At 37.1% G+C, this 19,754-nt stretch overlaps 1 protein-coding gene across 1 annotated transcript in view; it reads left to right on the top strand.

Moving 5' to 3' along the window:
- Positions 1–19,754, top strand: part of LOC117980919 (probable C-mannosyltransferase DPY19L2) — a 117,957-nt gene that overhangs the window by 21,339 nt on the left and 76,864 nt on the right. The window contains 5 exon segments of the mRNA XM_055115830.1: positions 21–134; positions 1,068–1,074; positions 2,889–2,982; positions 14,723–14,780; positions 17,115–17,206. Coding sequence (XP_054971805.1) covers positions 21–134; positions 1,068–1,074; positions 2,889–2,982; positions 14,723–14,780; positions 17,115–17,206 — 365 coding nt within the window.

Genomic DNA, 19,754 nt, shown 5'->3' with positions numbered 1-19,754 from the left:
TTGTTTTTATCTTTTTTAAGGTAATCATAGCCGCCTGGTATCGCACATTCATAGGAATAATGAATTTATTTGGACTAGAAACTAAGACCTGCTGGAATGTCACCAGAATAGAACCTCTTAATGAGTTCAAAGCTGTGAAGGCATGTTTCCTCCAAAAATGCTGTCATTTGTAAACATTCATAAACATTTAATAATATTATGATTCACTTTTAAGAATTATTGTAAAATTCTGTTGTTGATTTAAAAAACATTAGAACTGACTCACCTCAATGAGTATTTTACATTTTAAAGTAGTTTTCTGAGAAGGCTGTGTACTTAAAAATTTGAGTATAAATTTTGGAATTTGAGTATTAACGTATCCCATTGTAAGGCAATCTTGACTATAAGTTAGTCTTCTATTTCAGAACGAGAAGATATAGAAAGATGTTTTTTGGGGTAGCTTCAATATATAAATTTTGAGGATACATTAAATAGTCAAATATCTATTTGTAATAGCTAATGTATAAATTTAATTGTGCATACATATTTAAAAATTGGATATGCCATAATAGATTGATTTAGAAATATTACTTTTTTATATATGCTCATAGTCCATGAGTAGTATTAATAAAACTCTTCCTATTTATCTTCTACATTGGTTTCTTTGTCAAAGAACCGCTTTTGGAATCATCTAACAGCTTTCCAGGTTACATAGTGGTCACTTCCATTTAAGATGTTTGCATTTCAGTACTTTTACAATTCAAGTATGGTGCTGTCCCTTGAGACTCCCGTTCAGAGCCACTTGTATCTATTTTCATAACACTAACACTGTTGTTTTTTCTTTATTTCTTCAAATTCTTAACAACATGACTTACTATATTTTATGAATAAATTTTTAGACTTGTTTGTAACAACATTCAACTCTTGGGACATAAACTAAATCTATTTTCCTTACATTTTTTACTGATTCCCTCAGTAAAATAGAATTGATGAGGATGTTTGAGGGGCAATTATACTTTTTTGTGTACAATGTAAAGGATTGGAGAAAATGCCTCATAAAATGAAAGACTTTGCAATGATTCAATCAGCTAGAAGGTGTGACCCTGTCTGAGTGGTGAAAATGATCACCTAAGTATGGTATTAGTTACATTCTTAATAAGTGATAGGTTAGTGTTTGGCACTTTGGACACAGAGATGAACCAGCTAGACGTGGGGCCTTATCCTCATAGAGTTTATGCTGTAAGGGGGCTGTTAGCAGTTACAATTGTGATGGATATTACAAATAAGAAAATAAGGTTACCGACACTAGGAGTAAGAGAGGATAAGTATTTTAAGAATAGGGAATAATGTATTCAAATATGCTGAAGCAAGAGAGAACTGAAAGAAGGCTAGAAATCCTAGAAGTGATGGAGAAGAAAAATGATGTGAAATGGTGCTGGGAATATAAGCAAGGATCAGATCATGAAAGGGGTGCACTGGTGAAGGATTTTATACTTTATCCATTGAAGAATTTTAACAGAGTTCCATTTTAAAACATTATTTAGTCAATGGTATGGAAAAAATATTAGTAAAGGAACAAAAGTAGGTTAAGGGAGGCCAGGTAGGAGACAATTATATTCTCAGCAAGTGATTGCAGGAAAGATAATGTGGAAATGCCTGGGTGTGAGAGAGATTTTGGAAGCAGAATGGACAAGACTTGGTAATTGTTTGGTAAGAGAGGAGAAGGTGAATGAAGAATCATGTGAAACACAGTTTGGTTTCTAGCTTAAGTAACTGAGCTCCTTTGAGTGATAGGAAACATTTGAACAGCAGCAGGTTTGTATTGTTATGTTTCATTGTGTATTCATGAATTTGAGGTACTTGAGAGACCTCAGAGTGGGGACATCAAGTGGCTATCTGGGTATAAGAATAAGGAGAAAGTTCTGGATTAAATGTAGAGTTGGAGTCATCTGTATATAGATCATTGGAGCCACGGATGTAGAAGAATTTCCTTATGGAGAATATGCAGATGGAGAAATGAAGGGGGGATATGACAGAGCCTAAGGTGTTCCAATATTAAAGAGTGGTACATAAAACAAGAGAAGTTACTAGAACTGACTGAAAGGAGTGATCAGAGAGGCAGGGGGAATCAGAAGGCCAGCTTTCAGACCTTGGCTCCAGCCAGTTAAAGTGAAATAACCTTTGACAAGTTGAATATCTTATGTTCTGTTTTCTCAACCGTAAGAAAAGTATTTTTATACCAGCTAATATCATAAACTTGTTCGGAGAAAAATGTGGGATGATTGTTAAGTACATATTGCCACACACACACACACACACGATCTTCTATATGGAATATACTAAGATTCTAGCTATACATAATAATGGATCAAATGACTGGATCATTTCATATAGACTAAAGCTGTACCCTAAAGTCAAAACCATATCTTAACTCTTCCTAGAACCTAGCAAAAGATAAAAATAATGTAATGGATTTTCTTTTGTATTCATTAAGTGGTTCTACAGACAGTTCCAGACACTGAACACTAGCAGCATCACCTAAATAAATGTGAATCCCCAACAAATCATTACAGTATAATAGTAATTCATTAGAGGAAAGTATAAATGCAATCATAAAAAGTATAAAGTATAAGTGTAACTATATAATTGCTCATTAGGGTGAGCTTACATATGTGTATGTGTATATATACACGCACATATATATATACACACACACATATATATGTGTCTGCAAGCACACACACACACAAACTGTTATAAGGGTAAAGAATTAAACACAGCGGCAATCTGGAAAGCAAATGCTTTCAGCAAATTCATGAGCTCTTGATTGCAAAGCACTGAGATAATTATGCCCAATTGCTTTAGAGTCATATATTCATTAAACACTGATTATCTGTATCTTTTCAAAGGATTGGGAGATCCTGCTTGCTTTTATGTTGGTGTAATCTTTATTTTAAATGGACTAATGATGGGATTGTTCTTCATGTATGGAGCATACCTGAGGTAAGACTACTACTGAATTAAGGGACCTTTCAGTGGGCTTTTACAGACTGGCTGATATTCGTTGATTAAATGAAAAGGAAAATTAATGAGATTGATTCATATCAGGAAAGTTTGTGGATTTACTTGATTTTTCAGAAGCTTAACCAATATCATGTAACCAGAAACTGGAGATGTCACTAAAATTCTATCTCAAAGTTGTCCCTTTTATTCTGTTGTTTAAACAGATTTCCTAACAAAGGCTTTAATGGAATATCTCCTAGTTCATGTGTAAAATTAATAAAACATTGGAGGAGATCTTTGGTTAGCAGTAGTAGCAGCTTATTTCTAATTGTATTCTCTAAGGATGAAATTAAGAAATCAGTAGGAAAAACTGTGAATCACATGTGGCAGGCACTTACATCTGCTAGCATGTCTATCTTGATAAGAGTACCACGATGAAGCAGCAGTGAGACCGGTCTCAGGTGATAAGTTGAAATTAATCTCAATGGTCATGTGTTTTGCCCCCACACTTAATTGCTCCCTGAGATAGCCATATCAGCTAGTTTTTGCCAATGAAAACTAAGTTGAAGTCAGTTTTGGTTACATCTAATAAAGTATCTGTCTTTCTCACAAAAGGACAGACTTAGCTGCCCCTTCTCTGTTTCTTCCTGCTTTTATTACACTAGGATGTCATGCCCAGAACTGTAGCAGTCATCTTGTGACCATAAGGGAAAGGTCATAAAAATAGCAGATATATCTGGCCTACCATCCTTCTGCTGCTGAACCAATGCCAACAGATACTTATCTTTCATTTTCTTGTTGGATGATATAGTAAACAACATCCATATTGTGTAAGCCACTTTTGTTAGGTTTTCTGTTTCTTTCAGTGGAGCATATTCCTAGCTGAATCATCAGATTTCTTTACAATGTTATTCTTATCGTGCAAAACATTTAAAATTAAAATTAAAATTAAAATTAATTGATAGCTTTACTCTTTCAACAAATATTTATTGAGTTTTCATGGGGCTTATGTCAATATAGAGATTAGTAAATATACACACTCTTTGTTTTAGGAAGTTTTCAGCATAAAAAAAGACTAGCATAGAATCAATGAAAACTAGTGACATAGTCAGTATTGTGCCAGGGATACTATCCAGCATGGTACATAAAAAGAAAAGTAGTAATAAGTATAAGGATTGGAAAACTTGAAAAAAAAGAAATGTGTTCTTAAAAGTAGATTACATCATGTATCTAGAAAAATTTTAAAAGTTTATGGATACAGTATTTGCAATAATAAGAAAATTTACAATGTTACTAGATGTAAGCATTAATATTAAAATTCAAAATTATAAATTTTATACTTTAGCATCAAATAGAAAATGAAATTTTGAAAGGATGCTATTTAGAATAGCATTAAAACACAATATTCCTCAGAATAAACCCAACAAAAGATACATATGACAGCTATGGGAAAATTATTAAAACATTCCTGAGATATGTCTAGGAAAATCTAAGTGGAGAGATATTCCATATTCATTGATTGAAGACTCGATATTAAAAAGCTTTATAGATTCAGTGCTCTACCAGTCAAAATTCCAACATATTTTTTGTTGACTTTGATGAGCTGATTTAAAAGTTATTCAGAAATGCGAAGGGCGAAATACAGTCAAGGTATTCTTGAAAAAGGAGGATTTGCACTATCAATTGTTGCTGTATTATAAAGCTAATGTAAAAAGACACTATGATATTGGCATAGCAATAGACAAATAGATAACTGCAATAGAGTAGAGCCCAGAAGCAGAAATGTACATTTAAAGGCATTTGATATGTGGAAGAGTGGGTATCGCAGATTGGTGAGTAAGGACAGGCATTTTAATAAATAGTGCTGAAATAACTGGGAGATCATATGGAACAAGGAGAAATTGGAACTATATAAGTAATAAATCCAAGTTGGATTAAACACTCAAATATGAAAGACAAATTTATAAAGTGTTCAGCATATAATATAGAAAAAGTCACTTAGAATAAGAAATGATTTCATAAACAAGATACAAAAATCCAGTCATGAAGAAAAACTGATAAATTTGATGAAAGGAACTTCAGTTCCTCAAAAGAACTGTAGGATAAAAAATAAACCGCAAAGTGAGTGAAGATATTTACAAAGTGTATACCCCACCTACTATCCAGAAATTTCATTCATTAATTTGATAAATATTTATTGAAAGACTGTTGTGACCAGGAGCACTGTTCTAGGTGCTTGGAATACAGGACAGAAATCTCTGTCCTTGTGAAGTTTATATTAGAGTGGGAAGATAAGGAAGAAAGACAACCTGATAGAAAAATGGACAAATTGTTTATGAACTGATATTTCCCAGAAGAATACCAAATGGTCAATAAACATATGTAAAGTTGACCACCATCATTAGTCATAAAGAAAATACAAATTCAACCACAGTGAAATACCAGCTCACTTCTAATAGATTGATAAAGGAGCTTTCATCCACCACAGGTGGACATATAAATTGGTACAACTATTTTGGTAAACAGTGTACATTATCTGATAACCTTCAAGATATAGATACCTTGTAACTCAGTAATACTAATTTAAAGTATATATTCCCAAAAAAGTGTTGCACATGTGTACTGGGAAGTACATGCAATAATATAGTAGCATTATTTGCAATAGCTTCAAACTGGAAACAACCCAAATATCCATTAACAGAGAAATGAATACATTTTGGTTTATTAACATGGTGGAACAGTATACAATAATGAGAATGAATGAACTATGCAGCTACACACAACATGGTGGAATCTTACAAATATAATTTTGAATGAATGAATCCAGGTACGAAATTAAAAAAAATACTCCATACTTCCATTTGTATGTTGTTTAAAAACAGATTAAAGTAAATCATCGTTTGATATGTATATAGAAATGGTTATGTTGATAATCTCAAAAATCAGGTCAGTAGCTGATTCTTATCTTGGAGGCTGGCAAGTGGAGACTCAGTATAATAATTTCTCTATTTCAGTTAATTATATGGTGACTACATGGACGTTCCTTTTACAATAGTTCTATAAGCTAGAAATGTTATGCACTTTTCTATATGCCATATAGAAAAAATATAAGCTCATTAAAATATTTTGAGGGAAAAGGATTGCTTTGAGATTGTGTGGGCAGCTTTAAAAATGTTCTTTTTTTAAAAAAAAGTTCTGTTTTTGGGCTGGGAGCAGTGGCTCACTCCTGTAATCCCAGCACTTTGGGAGGCCGAGGCGGGCGGATCATGAGGTCAGGAGATCGAGACCAACCTGTCTAACAAGGTGAAACCCTGTCTCTACTAAAAATACAAAAAAAAACAACAAAAAAAAATTAGGCGGGCGTGGTGGCAGGCGCCTGTAGTCCCAGCTACTCGCGAGGCTGAGGCAGGAGAATGGCGTGAACCCGGAAGGTGGAGCGTGCAGTGAGCCGACATCACGCCACTGCACTCCAGCCTGGGCGACAGAGCGAGACTCAGTCTCAAAACTAAAAATAAAAAAATGAATAAATGAATAAATAAGTTCTGTTTTTGAAAATGGTTTGTATTTCTTATCTTTTTTGTTTTTTTCATATGGAAAATGTTACACAACAATGACTAAAACTTTAAAAATCAGTATATTTCATTAGGAGGGCTACCGAAGAGGTGCTAGTCTCTCTAAATTGGTTATATAGTCCTGGAATATAAAATACAATATTAGGCTCTATCTAGGCTTTAAGAAGGATATACAGAGTCAACCAATATTGACTGAAGAGGTGTCATCAAAACTGTGAGGAGATTGGAAACTGGCATTCGAGGAACAAAAGAAATAGAAATTTGGGGAAAACTTTTGTATTTGTTACCATGGCTACCCTCCCCACTGACACTAACTGGGAAGGTAGATATGCTACTTCTATTCTTTTGGTGGCTAACCATAAAATTTTAACATACAGATATGATTTGTTCAAGTATAAAATACATTGATATCTTTCCCCTTCTTCCAATCAAACAAGGAATCTTGGAATGCTTTTCTTCAAAACATCCTCTTGTATTTTTTTTTTTATTATTATTATACTTTAAGTTCTAGGATACATGTGCACAACGTGCACGTTTGTTACATATGTATACTTGTGCCATGTTGGTGTGCTGCACCCAATAACTCGTTATTAACATTAGGTATATCTCCTAATGCTATCCCTCCTCCCTCCCCCCACCCCATGACAGGCCCCGGTGTGTGATGTTCCCCAAACTGTGTCCAAGTGTTCTCCTTGTTCAATTCCCACCTATGAGTGAGAACATGCGGTGTTTGGTTTTCTGTCCTTGCGACAGTTTGCTCAGAATGATGGTTTCCAGCTTCATCCATGTCCCTACAAAGGATGTGAACTCATCATTTTTTATGGCTGCATAGTATTCCATGGTGTATTTGTGCCACATTTTCTTAATCCAGTCTATCATTGATGGACATTTGGGTTGGTTTCAAGTCTTTGCTATTGTGAATAGTGCCACAATAAACATGTGTGCATGCGTCTTTATAGCAGCATGATTTATAATCCTTTGGGTATATACCCAGTAATGGGATGGCTGGGTCAAATGGTGTTTCTAGTTCTAGATCTTTGAGGAATTGCCACACTGTCTTCCACAGTGGTTGAACTAGTTTACAGTCCCACCAACAGTGTAAAAGTGTTCCTATTTCTCCACATCCTCTCCAGCACCTGTTGTTTCCTGACTTTTGAATGATTGCCATTCTAACTGGTGTGAGATGGTATCTCATTGTGGTTTTGATTTGCAGTTCTCTGATGGCCAGTGATGATGAGCATTTTTTCATGTGTCTGTTGGCTGCATAAATGTCTTCTTTTGAGAAGTGTCTGTTCATATCCTTTGTCCACTTTTTGATGGGGTTGTTTGATTTTTTTCGTATAAATTTGTTTACGTTCTTTGCTGATTCTGGATATTAGCCCTTTGTCAGATGGGTAGATAGTAAAAATTTTCTCCCATTCTGTAGGTTGCCTGTTCACTCTGACGGTAGTTTCTTTTGCTGTGCAGAAGCTCTTTAGTTTAATTAGATCCCATTTGTCAATTTTGGCTTTTGTTGCCATTGCTTTTGGTGTTTTAGTCATGAAGTCCTTGCCCATGCCTATGTCCTGAATGGTGTTGCCTAGTTTTTCTTCTAGGGTTTTTGTGGTTTTAGGTCTAACATATAAGTCTTTAATCAATCTGGAATTAATTTTTGTATAAGGTGTAAGGAAGGGCTCCAGTGTCAGCTTTCTACATATGGCTAGCCAGTTTTCCCAGCACCATTTATTAAATAGGGAATCGTTTCCCCATTGCTTGTTTTTGTCAGGTTTGTCAAAGATCAGATGGTTGTAGATATGCAGCATTATTTCTGAGGGCTCTGTTCTGTTCCATGGGTCTATATCTCAGTTTTGGTACCAGTACCATGCTGTTTTGGTTACTGTAGCCTTGTAGTGTAGTTTGAAGTCAGGTAGCGTGATGCCTCCAGCTTTGTTCTTTTGGCTTAGGATTGTCTTGGCAATGCGGGCTCTTCTTTTGGTTCCATATGAACTTTTAAGTAGTTTTTTCCAATTCTGTGAAGAAAGTCATTGGTAGCTTGATGGGGATGGCATTGAATATATAAATTACCTTGAGCAGTATGGCCATTTTCACGATATTGATCCTTCCTACCCATGGGCGTGGAATTTCTTCCATTTGTTTGTATCCTCTTTTATTTCATTGAGCAGTGGTTTGTAGTTCTCCTTGAGGAGGTCCTTCACATCCCTTGTAAGTTGGATTCCTAGGTATTTTATTCTCTTTGAAGCTATTGTGAATGGGAGTTCACTCATGATTTGGCTCTCTGTTTGTCTGTTATTGGTATATAAGAATGCTTGTGATTTTTGCACAATTGATTTTGATTCCTGAGACTTTGCTGAAGTTGCTTATCAGCTTAAGGAGATTTTGGGCTGAGACAATGGGGTTTTCTAGATATACAATCATGTCATCTGCAAACAGGGACAATTTGACTTCCTCTTTTCCTAATTGAATACCTTTTATTTCCTTCTCCTGCGTGATTGCCCTGGCCAGAACATCCAACACTATGTTGTATAGGAGTGGTGAGAGAGAGCATCCCTGTCTTGTGCCAGTTTTCAAAGGGAATGCTTCCAGTTTTTGCCCATTCAGTGTGACATTGGCTGTGGGTTTGTCATAGATAGCTCTTGTTATTTTGAGATATGTCCCATCAATACCTGATTTATTGAGAGTTTTTAGCATGAGGGATTGTTGAATTTTGTCAAAGGCCTTTTCTGCATCTATTGAGATAATCATATGGTTTTTGACGTTGGTTCTGTTTATATGCTGGATTATGTTTATTGATTTGCGTATGTTGAACCAGCCTTGCATCCCAGGGATGAAGCCCACTTGATCATGGTGGATAAGCTTTTAGATGTGCTGCTGGATTCGGTCTGCCAGTATTTTATTGAGGATTTTTGCATCAGTGTTCATCAGGGATATTGGTCTAAAATTCTCTTTTTTTGTTGTGTCTCTGCCAGACTTTGGTATCAGGATGATGCTGGCCTCATAAAATGAGTTAGGGAGGATTCCCTCTTTTTCTGTTGATTGGAATAGTTTCAGAAGGAATGGTACCAGCTCCTCCTTTTACCTCTGGTAGAATTGGGCTATGAATCTGTCTAGTCCTGGACTTTTTTTGGTTGGTAGGCTATTAATTATTGCCTTAATTTCAGAGCGTGTTATTGGTCTATTCAGAGATTCAACTTCTTCCTGGTTTAGTCTTGGCAGAGTGTATATTTCCAGGAATTTATCCATTCTAGGTTTTCTAGTTTATTTGCATAGAGGTATTTATAGTATTCTCTGATGGTAGTTTGTATTTCTGAGGGATCGGTGGTGATATCCCCTTTATCATTTTTTATTGCATCTATATGATTCTTCTCTCTTTTCTTCTTTATTATCTTGCTAGCGGTCTATCAATTTTGTTGATCTTTCCAAAAAACCAGCTCCTGGATTCATTGATTTTTTGAAGGGTTTTTTGTGTCTCTATCTCCTTCAGTTCTGCTCTGATCTTAGTTATTTCTTGCTTTCTGCTAGCTTTTGAATGTGTTTGCTCATGCTTCTCTAGTTCTTTTAATGGTGATGTTAGGGTGTCAATTTTAGATCTGTCCTGCTTTCTCTTGTGGGCATTTAGTGCTATAAATTTCCCTCTACACACTGCTTTGAATGTCTCCCAGAGATTCTAGTATGTTGTGTCTTTGTTCTCATTTGTTTCAAAGAACATCTTTATTTCTGCCTTCATTTCGTTATGTACCCAGTAGTCATTCAGGAGCAGGTTATTCAGTTTCCATTTAGTTGAGCGGTTTTGAGTTAGTTTATCAATCCTTAGTTCTAGTTTGATCGTGCTGCCGTCTGAGAGTCAGTTTGTTATAATTTCTGTTCTTTTACATTTGCTGAGGAGTGCTTTACTTCCAACTATATGGTCAATTTTGGAATAAGTGTGGTGTGGTGCTGAGAAGAATGTATATTCTGTTGATTTGGGATCGAGAGTTCTATAGATGTCTATTAGGTCTGCTTGGTGCAGAGCTGAGTTCAATTCCTGGATATCCTTGTTAACTTTCTGTCTCGTTGATCTGTCTAATGTTGACAGTGGGGTGTTAAAGTCTCCCATTATTATTGTGTGGGAGTCTAAGTCTCTTTGTAGGTCACTCAGCACTTGCTTTATGAATCTGGGTGCTCCTGTATTGGGTGCATATATATTTAGGATAGTTAGCTCTTCTTGTTGAATTGATCCCTTTACCATTATGTAATTACCTTCTTTGTCTCTTTTGATCTTTGTTGGTTTAAAGTCTGTTTTATCAGAGACTAGGATTGCAACCCCTGCCTTTTTTTGTTTTCCATTTGCTTGGTAGATCTTCCTCTATCCCTTTATTTTGAGCCTATGTGTGTCTCTGCGTGTGAGATGGGTTTCCTGAATACAGCACACTGATGGGTCTTGATTCTTTATCCAATTTGCCAGTCTGTGTCTTTTAATTGGAGCATTTAGCCCATTTACATTTAAGATTAATATTGTTATGTGTGAATTTGATCCTGTCGTTATGATGTTAGCTGGTGATTTTGCTCGTTAGTTGATGCAGTTTCTTCCTAGCCTTGATGGTCTTTACAATTTGGCATGTTTTTGCAGTGGTTGGTACTGGTTGTTCCTTTCCATATTTAGTGCTTCCTTCAGGAGCTCTTTTAGGGCAGGCCTGATGGTGACAAAATCTCTCAGCATTTGCTTGTCTGTAAAGTATTTTATTTCTCCTTCACTTATGAAGCTTAGTTTGTCTGGATATGAAATTCTGGGTTGAAAATTCTTTCCTTTAAGAATGTTGAATATTGGCCCCCACTCTCTTCTGGCTTGTAGAGTTTCTGCCAAGAGATCAGCTATTAGTCTGATGGGCTTCCCTTTGTGGGTAACCTGACCTTTCTCTCTGGCTCCCCTTAACAATTTTTCCTGCATTTCCATTTTGGTGAATCTGACAATTATGTGTCTTGGAGTTGCTCTTCTCAAGGAGTATCTTTGTGGCGTTCTCTGTATTTCCTGAATTTGAATGTTGGCCTGCCTTGCTAGACTGGGGAAGTTCTCCTGGATAGTATCCTGCAGAGTGTTTTCCAACTTGGTTCCATTCTCCCCGTCAGTTTCAGGTACACCAATCAGACGTAGATTTGGTCTTTTCACGTAGTCCCATATTTCTTGGAGGCTTTGTTTGTTTCTTTTTATTCTTTTTTCTCTAAACTTCTCTTCTCGCTTCATTTCATTCATTTGATCATCCGTCACTGATACCCTTTCTTCCAGTTGATCGAATTGGCTACTGAGGCTTGTGCATTCGTCTTGTAGTTCTCGTGCCTTGGTTTTCAGCTCCATCAGGTCCTTTAAGGACTTCTCTGCATTGGTTATTCTAGTTAGCCATTCGTCTAATTGTTTTTCAAGGTTTTTAACTTCTTTGCCATGTGTTCGAACTTCCTCCTTTAGCTCGGAGTAGTTTGATCATCTGAAGCCTTCTTCTCTCAACTCCTCAAAGTCATTCTCCATCCAGCTTCGTTCCATTGCTGGTGAGGAGCTGTGTTCCTTTGGAGGAGGAGAGGTGCTCTGATTTTTAGAGTTTCCAGTTTTTCTGCTCTGTTTTTTCCCCATCTTTGTGGTTTTATCTACCTTTGGTCTTTGATGATGGTGACGTACAGATGGAGTTTTGGTGTGGATGTCCTTTCTGTTTGTTAGTTTTCCTTCTAACCGTCAGGACCCTCAGCTGCAGGTCTGTTGGAGTTTGCTGGAGGTCCACTCCAGACCCTGTTTGCATGGGTATCAGCAGTGGATGCTGCAGAACAGTGGATATTGGTGAACAGCAAATGTTGCTGCCTGATCATTCCTCTGGAAGTTTTGTCTCAGAGGAGCACCCGGCTGTGTGAGGTGTCAGTCTGCCCCTACTTGGGGGTGCCTCCCAGTTATGCTACACTGAGGTCAGGGACCCACTTGCGGAGGCAGTCTGTCTGTTCTCAGATCTCTAGCTGTGTGCTGGGAGAACCACTACTCTTCAAAGCTGTCAGACAGGGACATTTAAGTCTGCAGAGGATTCTGCTGCCTTTTGTTTGGCAATGTCCTGCCCCCAGAGGTGGAGTCTACAGAGGCAGGCAGTCCTCCTTGAGCTGCGGTGGGCTCCACCCAGTTCGTGCTTCCTGGCTGCTTTGTTTACCTACTCAAGCCTTGGCAATGGCAGGCGCCCCTCCCCCATCCTCGCTGCCACCTTGCAGTTTGATCTCAGACTGCTGTGCTAGCAATGAGGGAGGCTCTGTGGGCATAGGACCCTCCGAGCCATGTGCGGGATATAATCTCCTGGTGTGCTGTTTGCTAAGACCGTTGGAAAAGTGCAGTATTAGGGTGGGAGTGACCCGATTTTCCAGGTGCCTTCTGTCACACCTTTCTTTGATTAGGAAAGGGAATTCCCTGACCCCTTGTGCTTCCCGGGTGAGGGAATGCCTTGCCCTGCTTCGGCTCACGCTTGGTGCACTGCACCCACTGTCCTGCACCCACTTTCCGACAATCCCCAGTGAGATGAACACAGTACCTCAGTTGGAAATGCAGAAATCACCCGTCTTCTGCGTTGCTCATGCTGGGAGCTGTAGACTGGAGCTGTTCCTATTGAGCCATCTTGGCTCCACCCCCCACCAACTCATCTTACTTTGATTTATCCACATTTCCCCAGTTCCTCAATGTACAATTGGTCCTTGCTGCTCACCCATTCTTTCTTTCAATTTCTTCCTCTTTGAAGTTCATCCTTTGTATTTTCTCTGTGAAACTTTATTAAATGGTAAATCATTTCCCATGAGCTTTCCTCTGCTGTTTTCTTCCTTTCTTTCTTCATTAATTCAACCAATATTTATTAATCTTCCAAGTGTGAAGCTGGGGATATAGTAATGAACAAGACAGATAAAGAACCTGTCCCTGTCCTCATGGTGCTTAGAATGTGTTAGACTAGGGAAGTGGTGAATGGAGGGAAGATAAATGGAAGCATAGAAACACTACACAGATGTGGGATTGAGCATCTGCATTCTCATACACAGACATGATCACAAAAAGGCAATTTAAGAAATGGTTTTTGGCCAGGTGCGGTGGCTCACGCCTGTAATCCCAGCACTTTGGGAGGCTGAGGTGGCCGGATCACTTGAAGTCAGGAGTTTGAGACCAGCCTGGCCAACATGGCGAAACACCGTCTCTACTAAAAAATACAAAAATCAGCCAGGTGTGGTGGCATGTGCCTGTAATCCCAGCTACTCGGGAGGCTGAGGCAGAAGAATCGGCTTGAACCAGGGAGGTGGAGGTTGCAGTGAGCCGAGATCGCGCCACTGCACTCCAGCCTGGGTGACAGAGCGAGAGTCTGTCTCAAAACAAAACAAAACAAAACAACAACAACAAAGGTTTTTATCTTTCATCTGAATTTTGTATTCTGCGTTATTGCTTCTCTGGGACTCAAGTAAAGAATATTTGCAGTAGTTTAGACAGTTCTAAGTTAATGCTACATGAAACTGTTAGAATCTTGTCTTCATCTCTCAGTCCTTTAAATCCAATTTCAAAAGATAAAATTTGCTTTTATTCAGAGTATTCAAAGGATGTGATCTGGACTCTAAAGTGCTAGCCTGTTTCTTAAAAATGATTTTATGTGGCTGGGTGCGTTGGCTCACACCTGTAATCTCAGCACTTTGGGAGGCCGAGGCAGGTGGATCACGAGGTCAAGAGTTCGAGACTACCTTAGCCAACACGGTGAAACCCTGTCTCGGCTAAAAGTAAAAAAATTAGCCAGGCGTGGCAGCGTGCGCCTATAATCCGAGCTACTCAGGAGCCTGAGGCAGGAGAATCGTTGGAACCCAGGAGGCGGAGGTTGCTGTGAGCCGAGATTTCGCCACTGCATTCCAGCCTGGGCAACAGAGCAAGACCCCGTCTCAAAAAAAAAATTATGTTCACACCTTATGTATTTTATTTAGAAAGTATTTTAGCTATAATAAATTATAAAATTGAGATTAATTTATACATACACTTTTTAGAATTGTACATTCAGAATTTAAACTTCAACCACATGGGTATGGTTTAGTACTATTATGTTTTAAATATAGAAAACTGTGATTTTAAATTCTGAGTTAATTTTGTGAAAAATTCACTGTATTTTACATGAATTTTGATTGTATACTCTATTTTTTTTTTTTTTTAACAGTGGGACTCAACTGGGAGGTCTTATTACAGTACTGTGCTTCTTTTTCAACCATGGAGAGGTTTGTTTTCTAGAAAGCAATTTTTAAGAAATAGAAGAGGCTGTAGAGGAACAAGGAAATATACTCATCAAAACAATATTTAATTGTATACTACTTATGACTTCACAATATTTTAAAGACCCTCATGTTATAAGTTGATATTTTAATCATGTTGATTGAAATGTTTAAATAGCTAGAATTTCAAACATGAAATCTCTTGCCTTAATTTTAGTAAATATGTACATATACATATATTCTGTAGAGAAAAGGAAATATTGTACTTGTTGAGTTGAATCATATTATGCACATTATCTGATTTATTCCCACTAAACTTTTTTTGTGGGTGGTGGTAGCCTCACCATACAAGTTATGAAATTTAAATTTAGAGAAAGTTAAGTTACTTATCCACATTCCACATTTACTACATGATGAAACTGGATTTCCCATTCTATGTCTGTCTGCCTCTAAAACCTCACATATATATTAATTTATATTTTATAAATTATAAAATTATAGTTATATTTTATAAAAACTTATATATTATATATATAACATATATATTCAACTTTTTTATTGTAGTCAGAATAAGTAACATATGATCTGCCCTCTTAACAGATTTTTAAGTGTACAATATAGTATTAACACAAAGTTGTATAGCAGATCTCCAGAACTTATTCATCTTGCCTAACTGAAACTTCGTATACATTGCACTCCCCTTAACAACAATGAAAGAGGCCTCAGGCCTGACAGCAGGGACACAGTTAGGACACTGCCACCTGCTCCCTCACTGCTTTCTGTTACATCATGCTGTCTGTTCAGTAATGCAAAATGCTGAATTCAAAATAGACATTAACTTACTAATTCAGCCCAATGAAACATAGTCCACCTAAAAAAGAGCTCATAGAAGCTTATTTCAAATACGATGGATTCATTCAACAAATTATTGAGTACATAGCATGTCCATGCTCTGTTAGATGCTGAGGATATGGCAATGAAAAAGAGAGAGATTCTGACTACTAGCTCTTGGGAGCAAAACATTTAATATGTTATGACACAGGTTACATAGGGTAGAAGTACTTTTTTTTTTTTCAAGATGGAATCTTGCTCTGTCACCCAGGCTGGAGTGCAGTGGCGCTATCTCAGCTCACTGCAACCTCTGTCTCCCAGGTTCAAGCAATTCTCCTGCCTCAGCCTCCTGAGTAGCTGGTATTACAGGCATGTGCCACCATGCTCAGCTAAATTTTTGTATTTTTAGTAGAGATAGAGTTTCACCATGTTGGCCAGGCTGGTCTCGAACTCCTGACCTCATGATCCACCCACCTTGGCCTCCCAAAGTACTGGGGATTACAGGCGTGAGCCACCACGCCCAGCCAGGGTAGAAGTACTTTTATCCATTGCTTTTGGGTTAATTTTTAAAAATCAGTTAGGTAAAGGAATCATAAAAATTATACATAAAAGCCTTATATATATTATTTTAAAGCAAACAAATGCATTGTCATTCAACAATGTGCTGTCATAAAGACAAAGGTTTTTCTCTGAGTGTTCCAGACAACTGTTGGTATAAGTTGACTTTCTTATATGTATCATAATTCCTCTTCCAACATTTACAATTTTGGTACCTTGGAGGAGAAGCAATAACTTTTAAGACTCTTGCAAAATAATAAGAGTTCACATTCTTCCTAGAATTTCAGAATTTTTGATGGAAAATTTTTCTAATACTCTGACCCATATGTCTTAGAAGTAATTTTAAAGTTTGTATGAAAATTTAATACTTTCATTACATGCATCACGTTTGTAGTTCCCAAATACTTCTAGTTGTTTTTAAAATATATACTTAACCTTTTTTAAGGCACATTTTACAAATTCTGAGGCAATCATAGCTATTCGAAGTGTGTATTTATATTTGTTCATACTTGTTATGTAGAAACTCTCTTGGTGCTTGCAAATGACCTAGGTGACATTTGTTTAGGTGTTTGTCTTGGCATGCATATATCCCAAAGCCTGGGATGCCAGGAATCATATGCCAGGATCATACTGCGGGGCTGGGCTGTGGATCTAGTTGGTCAGTCCCAGAATTCTCACAACTCTTATACGTACAATCTTATTTGTCCCTTGGGTTTCCTTTTGCTCGGTCTGATATATCTGTCGCTGGTTTCTGGACATGGTAGTTAATTGCTCTCTACATAATGGCCTCATGAGTTAAGAGAGCTTCAAAAACTGAGAAGCTATGCCAGACACTCAGAAATGGGATCTAGTGAGCCTAGTATTAAAATTACTAAAACAAACTCACCCCTGGTTTTTTAATATGTTTGTTGTAGTAAACAGGATGTAAAGTGGGCATTTTGTTGATTGCAGGCCACCCGTGTGATGTGGACACCACCTCTCCGTGAAAGTTTTTCCTATCCTTTCCTTGTACTTCATATGTATATTTTAACTTTGATTCTCAGGTAACTTTGATTTGTAAAACAAAGGCAAATAAATTATAATTTAAGTTTCTTAAAATATACTTCAATTCAGCACTTTGGGAGGCCGAGGTGGGTGGATCACTTGAGGTCAGGAGTTCGAGACCAGCCTGGCCAACATGGTGAAACCACATCTCTACTAAAATAAAAAAATTAGCCAGGCATGGTGGTGTGCATCTGTCATTCCAGCTACTTGGGAGGCTGAGGAAGGAGAATTGCTTGAATCCGGGAGGCAGAGATTGCAGTGAGCTGAGATTGTGCCACTGCACTCCAGCCTGGGCAAGAGCGCAAGACTCCCTCTAAAAAAATGTAAATATATATATTACATATATATACTTCAATCTATGAAGTTGTAATTACCAAATTTAGACCATTTTTTAGTTATTTTAAAAGTAAATTGAGTATAGAGTTAAGAAAATAATTCAAAATTGCTATGTAAAAATTGCTCTCCATTTAAGAGTGTAGGCTACAGGTTTTAGATAACTACATTATGTTTTAATAAACCAAAAGGTATGTGTTTGTATATAGTTTGCCAAGATTCAAAAGTTTTTGAGAAACAATTACATTTTCTCTTCACAGTCTAAGTACTCTGACATTGTTTTCTAACCTGTGGTTTTGATAACTGTGCCATGAAAAAAATGTTCTCTGGGCAAATGAATTTGGGAAATGCGGAGTTAGATGGATAAGGAGTACATATGTTCACATATTTATGAAGCATTTCTGAACAACCAGTGTTTCTAACAGGACAACCAGTTTCATTTCAAACTTTTTTTTTGGATACACTTTTTTTGTAGGGATTACATTTATAAGCACTTTAGATATTTAAGAGGTCTGAGAAATGAACAAAAAACCCCATAAGTGGTAGAATAGTATAAATAACCTTATCAGAGAAATAAGTTTGATAGAATACTAATGAGAACTCTCACTGAATGAAATAATGATCACTATCTCCTCCAAACTCCCAGAGGACCCCATTCTTCACCTACTAGTGCCTGGCAGATTCTGCCTTATATAAAAATCATTTGTTTGTCTTCCTTGTTTTTTAAAACAGTAAACTTATGAATCTTCCACACATACACAAATTTTTATATATTTATTTAGAGATGAGGTCTTGCTCTGTCACCCAGGCTGGAGTGCAGTGGCACGATCGGCTCACTGCAACCTCTGCTTCCCGGGTTCAAGCGATTCTCCTGCCTCAGCCTCCCAAGTAGCTGGGATTACAGGTGCATGCCACCACCCCCAGCTAATTTTTGTATTTTTAGTAGAGGCAGGGTTTTACCATGTTGGCTAGCCTCGAACTCCTGACCTCAAGTGATCCGCCCACTTCAGCCTCCTAAAGTGCTGGGATTACAGGTGTGAGCCACTGTGCCTGGCCAATTATATGTATTTAAAAGTACTACTGGAAACAGGGACCATGCCATATTTATCTCTTTAACCACAGAACACAGCACACGTCCATGCAAATATTTGTGGCATTCAGATAAAGCTAATTGAAGAGTGGTAAATAGTAGTGTACTGGGGTGGCACAAACCTTGAGAATGGAGCAGGCTAACTTCTGATTTCTTACCAACCTGACAAGTATATTCTGGGGTTGAATTTGGATTTAGGAACCTCCTCCTCATTCAGATTCCTATAGCTTTGCTCGGCACTTTGCCTTCTCTCAAAGATTAGGTGATGGAAGCTGCCCATTCTTCATCACCCCTTGCTATTCATTCCCAGTTTAATTCCTAGGAAGGTGGGTTATTTTTATTTTCTTGAAGTGATATCAGTCTGGTCAGTCAGGGGTTTCATGGAATAAAATGTCTTAATGAGAACATTTAGGGTTGTATCATTGAGGGCATGTGCTATACTCTGTGTCTTAGTCAAAAGTAATTTTTGTTTGAAAAATATAAGATTACAAAGTACATAATGAGTATTTTATGATAATATTGTAAACAATATGAACATTTAGAATTTTGTTTTTGAAAATTTATATATGATTGTACAAAGATTCATCAAAATCCAATACAGAATTTATAAAAGGAAGAGTTACAGTTTTATTATTTATGTAAAATGTTTGTGTTTCTTTTTTCATATCTAAAAGTTACTGTAATTCTCTGTGGTAAAAGGTATTGGTTCCCAATACATCTCAGTAATGCAGAATGGACAATTTAAACTTCCACATGCTTCAGCTGAATTCTAGAATGATTTTTTAATTTTTTAAGATTCCTTTTCCTTAAATTTTTCCCATAGTTTTTAACTTATTACTTTGTCAGCACTTATATTTCTCTTCAATGTTTTTTGAAGCACAAAAGTGGTGGTATACAAAAGTTGTTGCTACACATACAGGAGAAGCATGTTGAGGTGTGCAGGGGTAGTGCCGCATCCTATTTTCTGACCTCCTTGCTGGAGTAATAAATTTCTAATGTCATGCATATGTAGAGGAAAAAGAGCTTTTGTATTTAAAATATTTAATGGTAAGTTACAATGTTAATTTTAAAACTCTAATTTTGATTGTTTCATGCAAGGAATGAAGTATTTCAAGTTCTTTTTA

The sequence above is a fragment of the Pan paniscus genome, chromosome 6 (assembly GCF_029289425.2).
Source record: "Pan paniscus chromosome 6, NHGRI_mPanPan1-v2.0_pri, whole genome shotgun sequence".
Classification (NCBI taxonomy): Eukaryota; Metazoa; Chordata; class Mammalia; order Primates; family Hominidae; genus Pan; species Pan paniscus.
The sequence above is the reverse complement of the archived record's forward strand: the minus strand, read 5'-3'. Positions and strand labels throughout refer to the sequence as shown.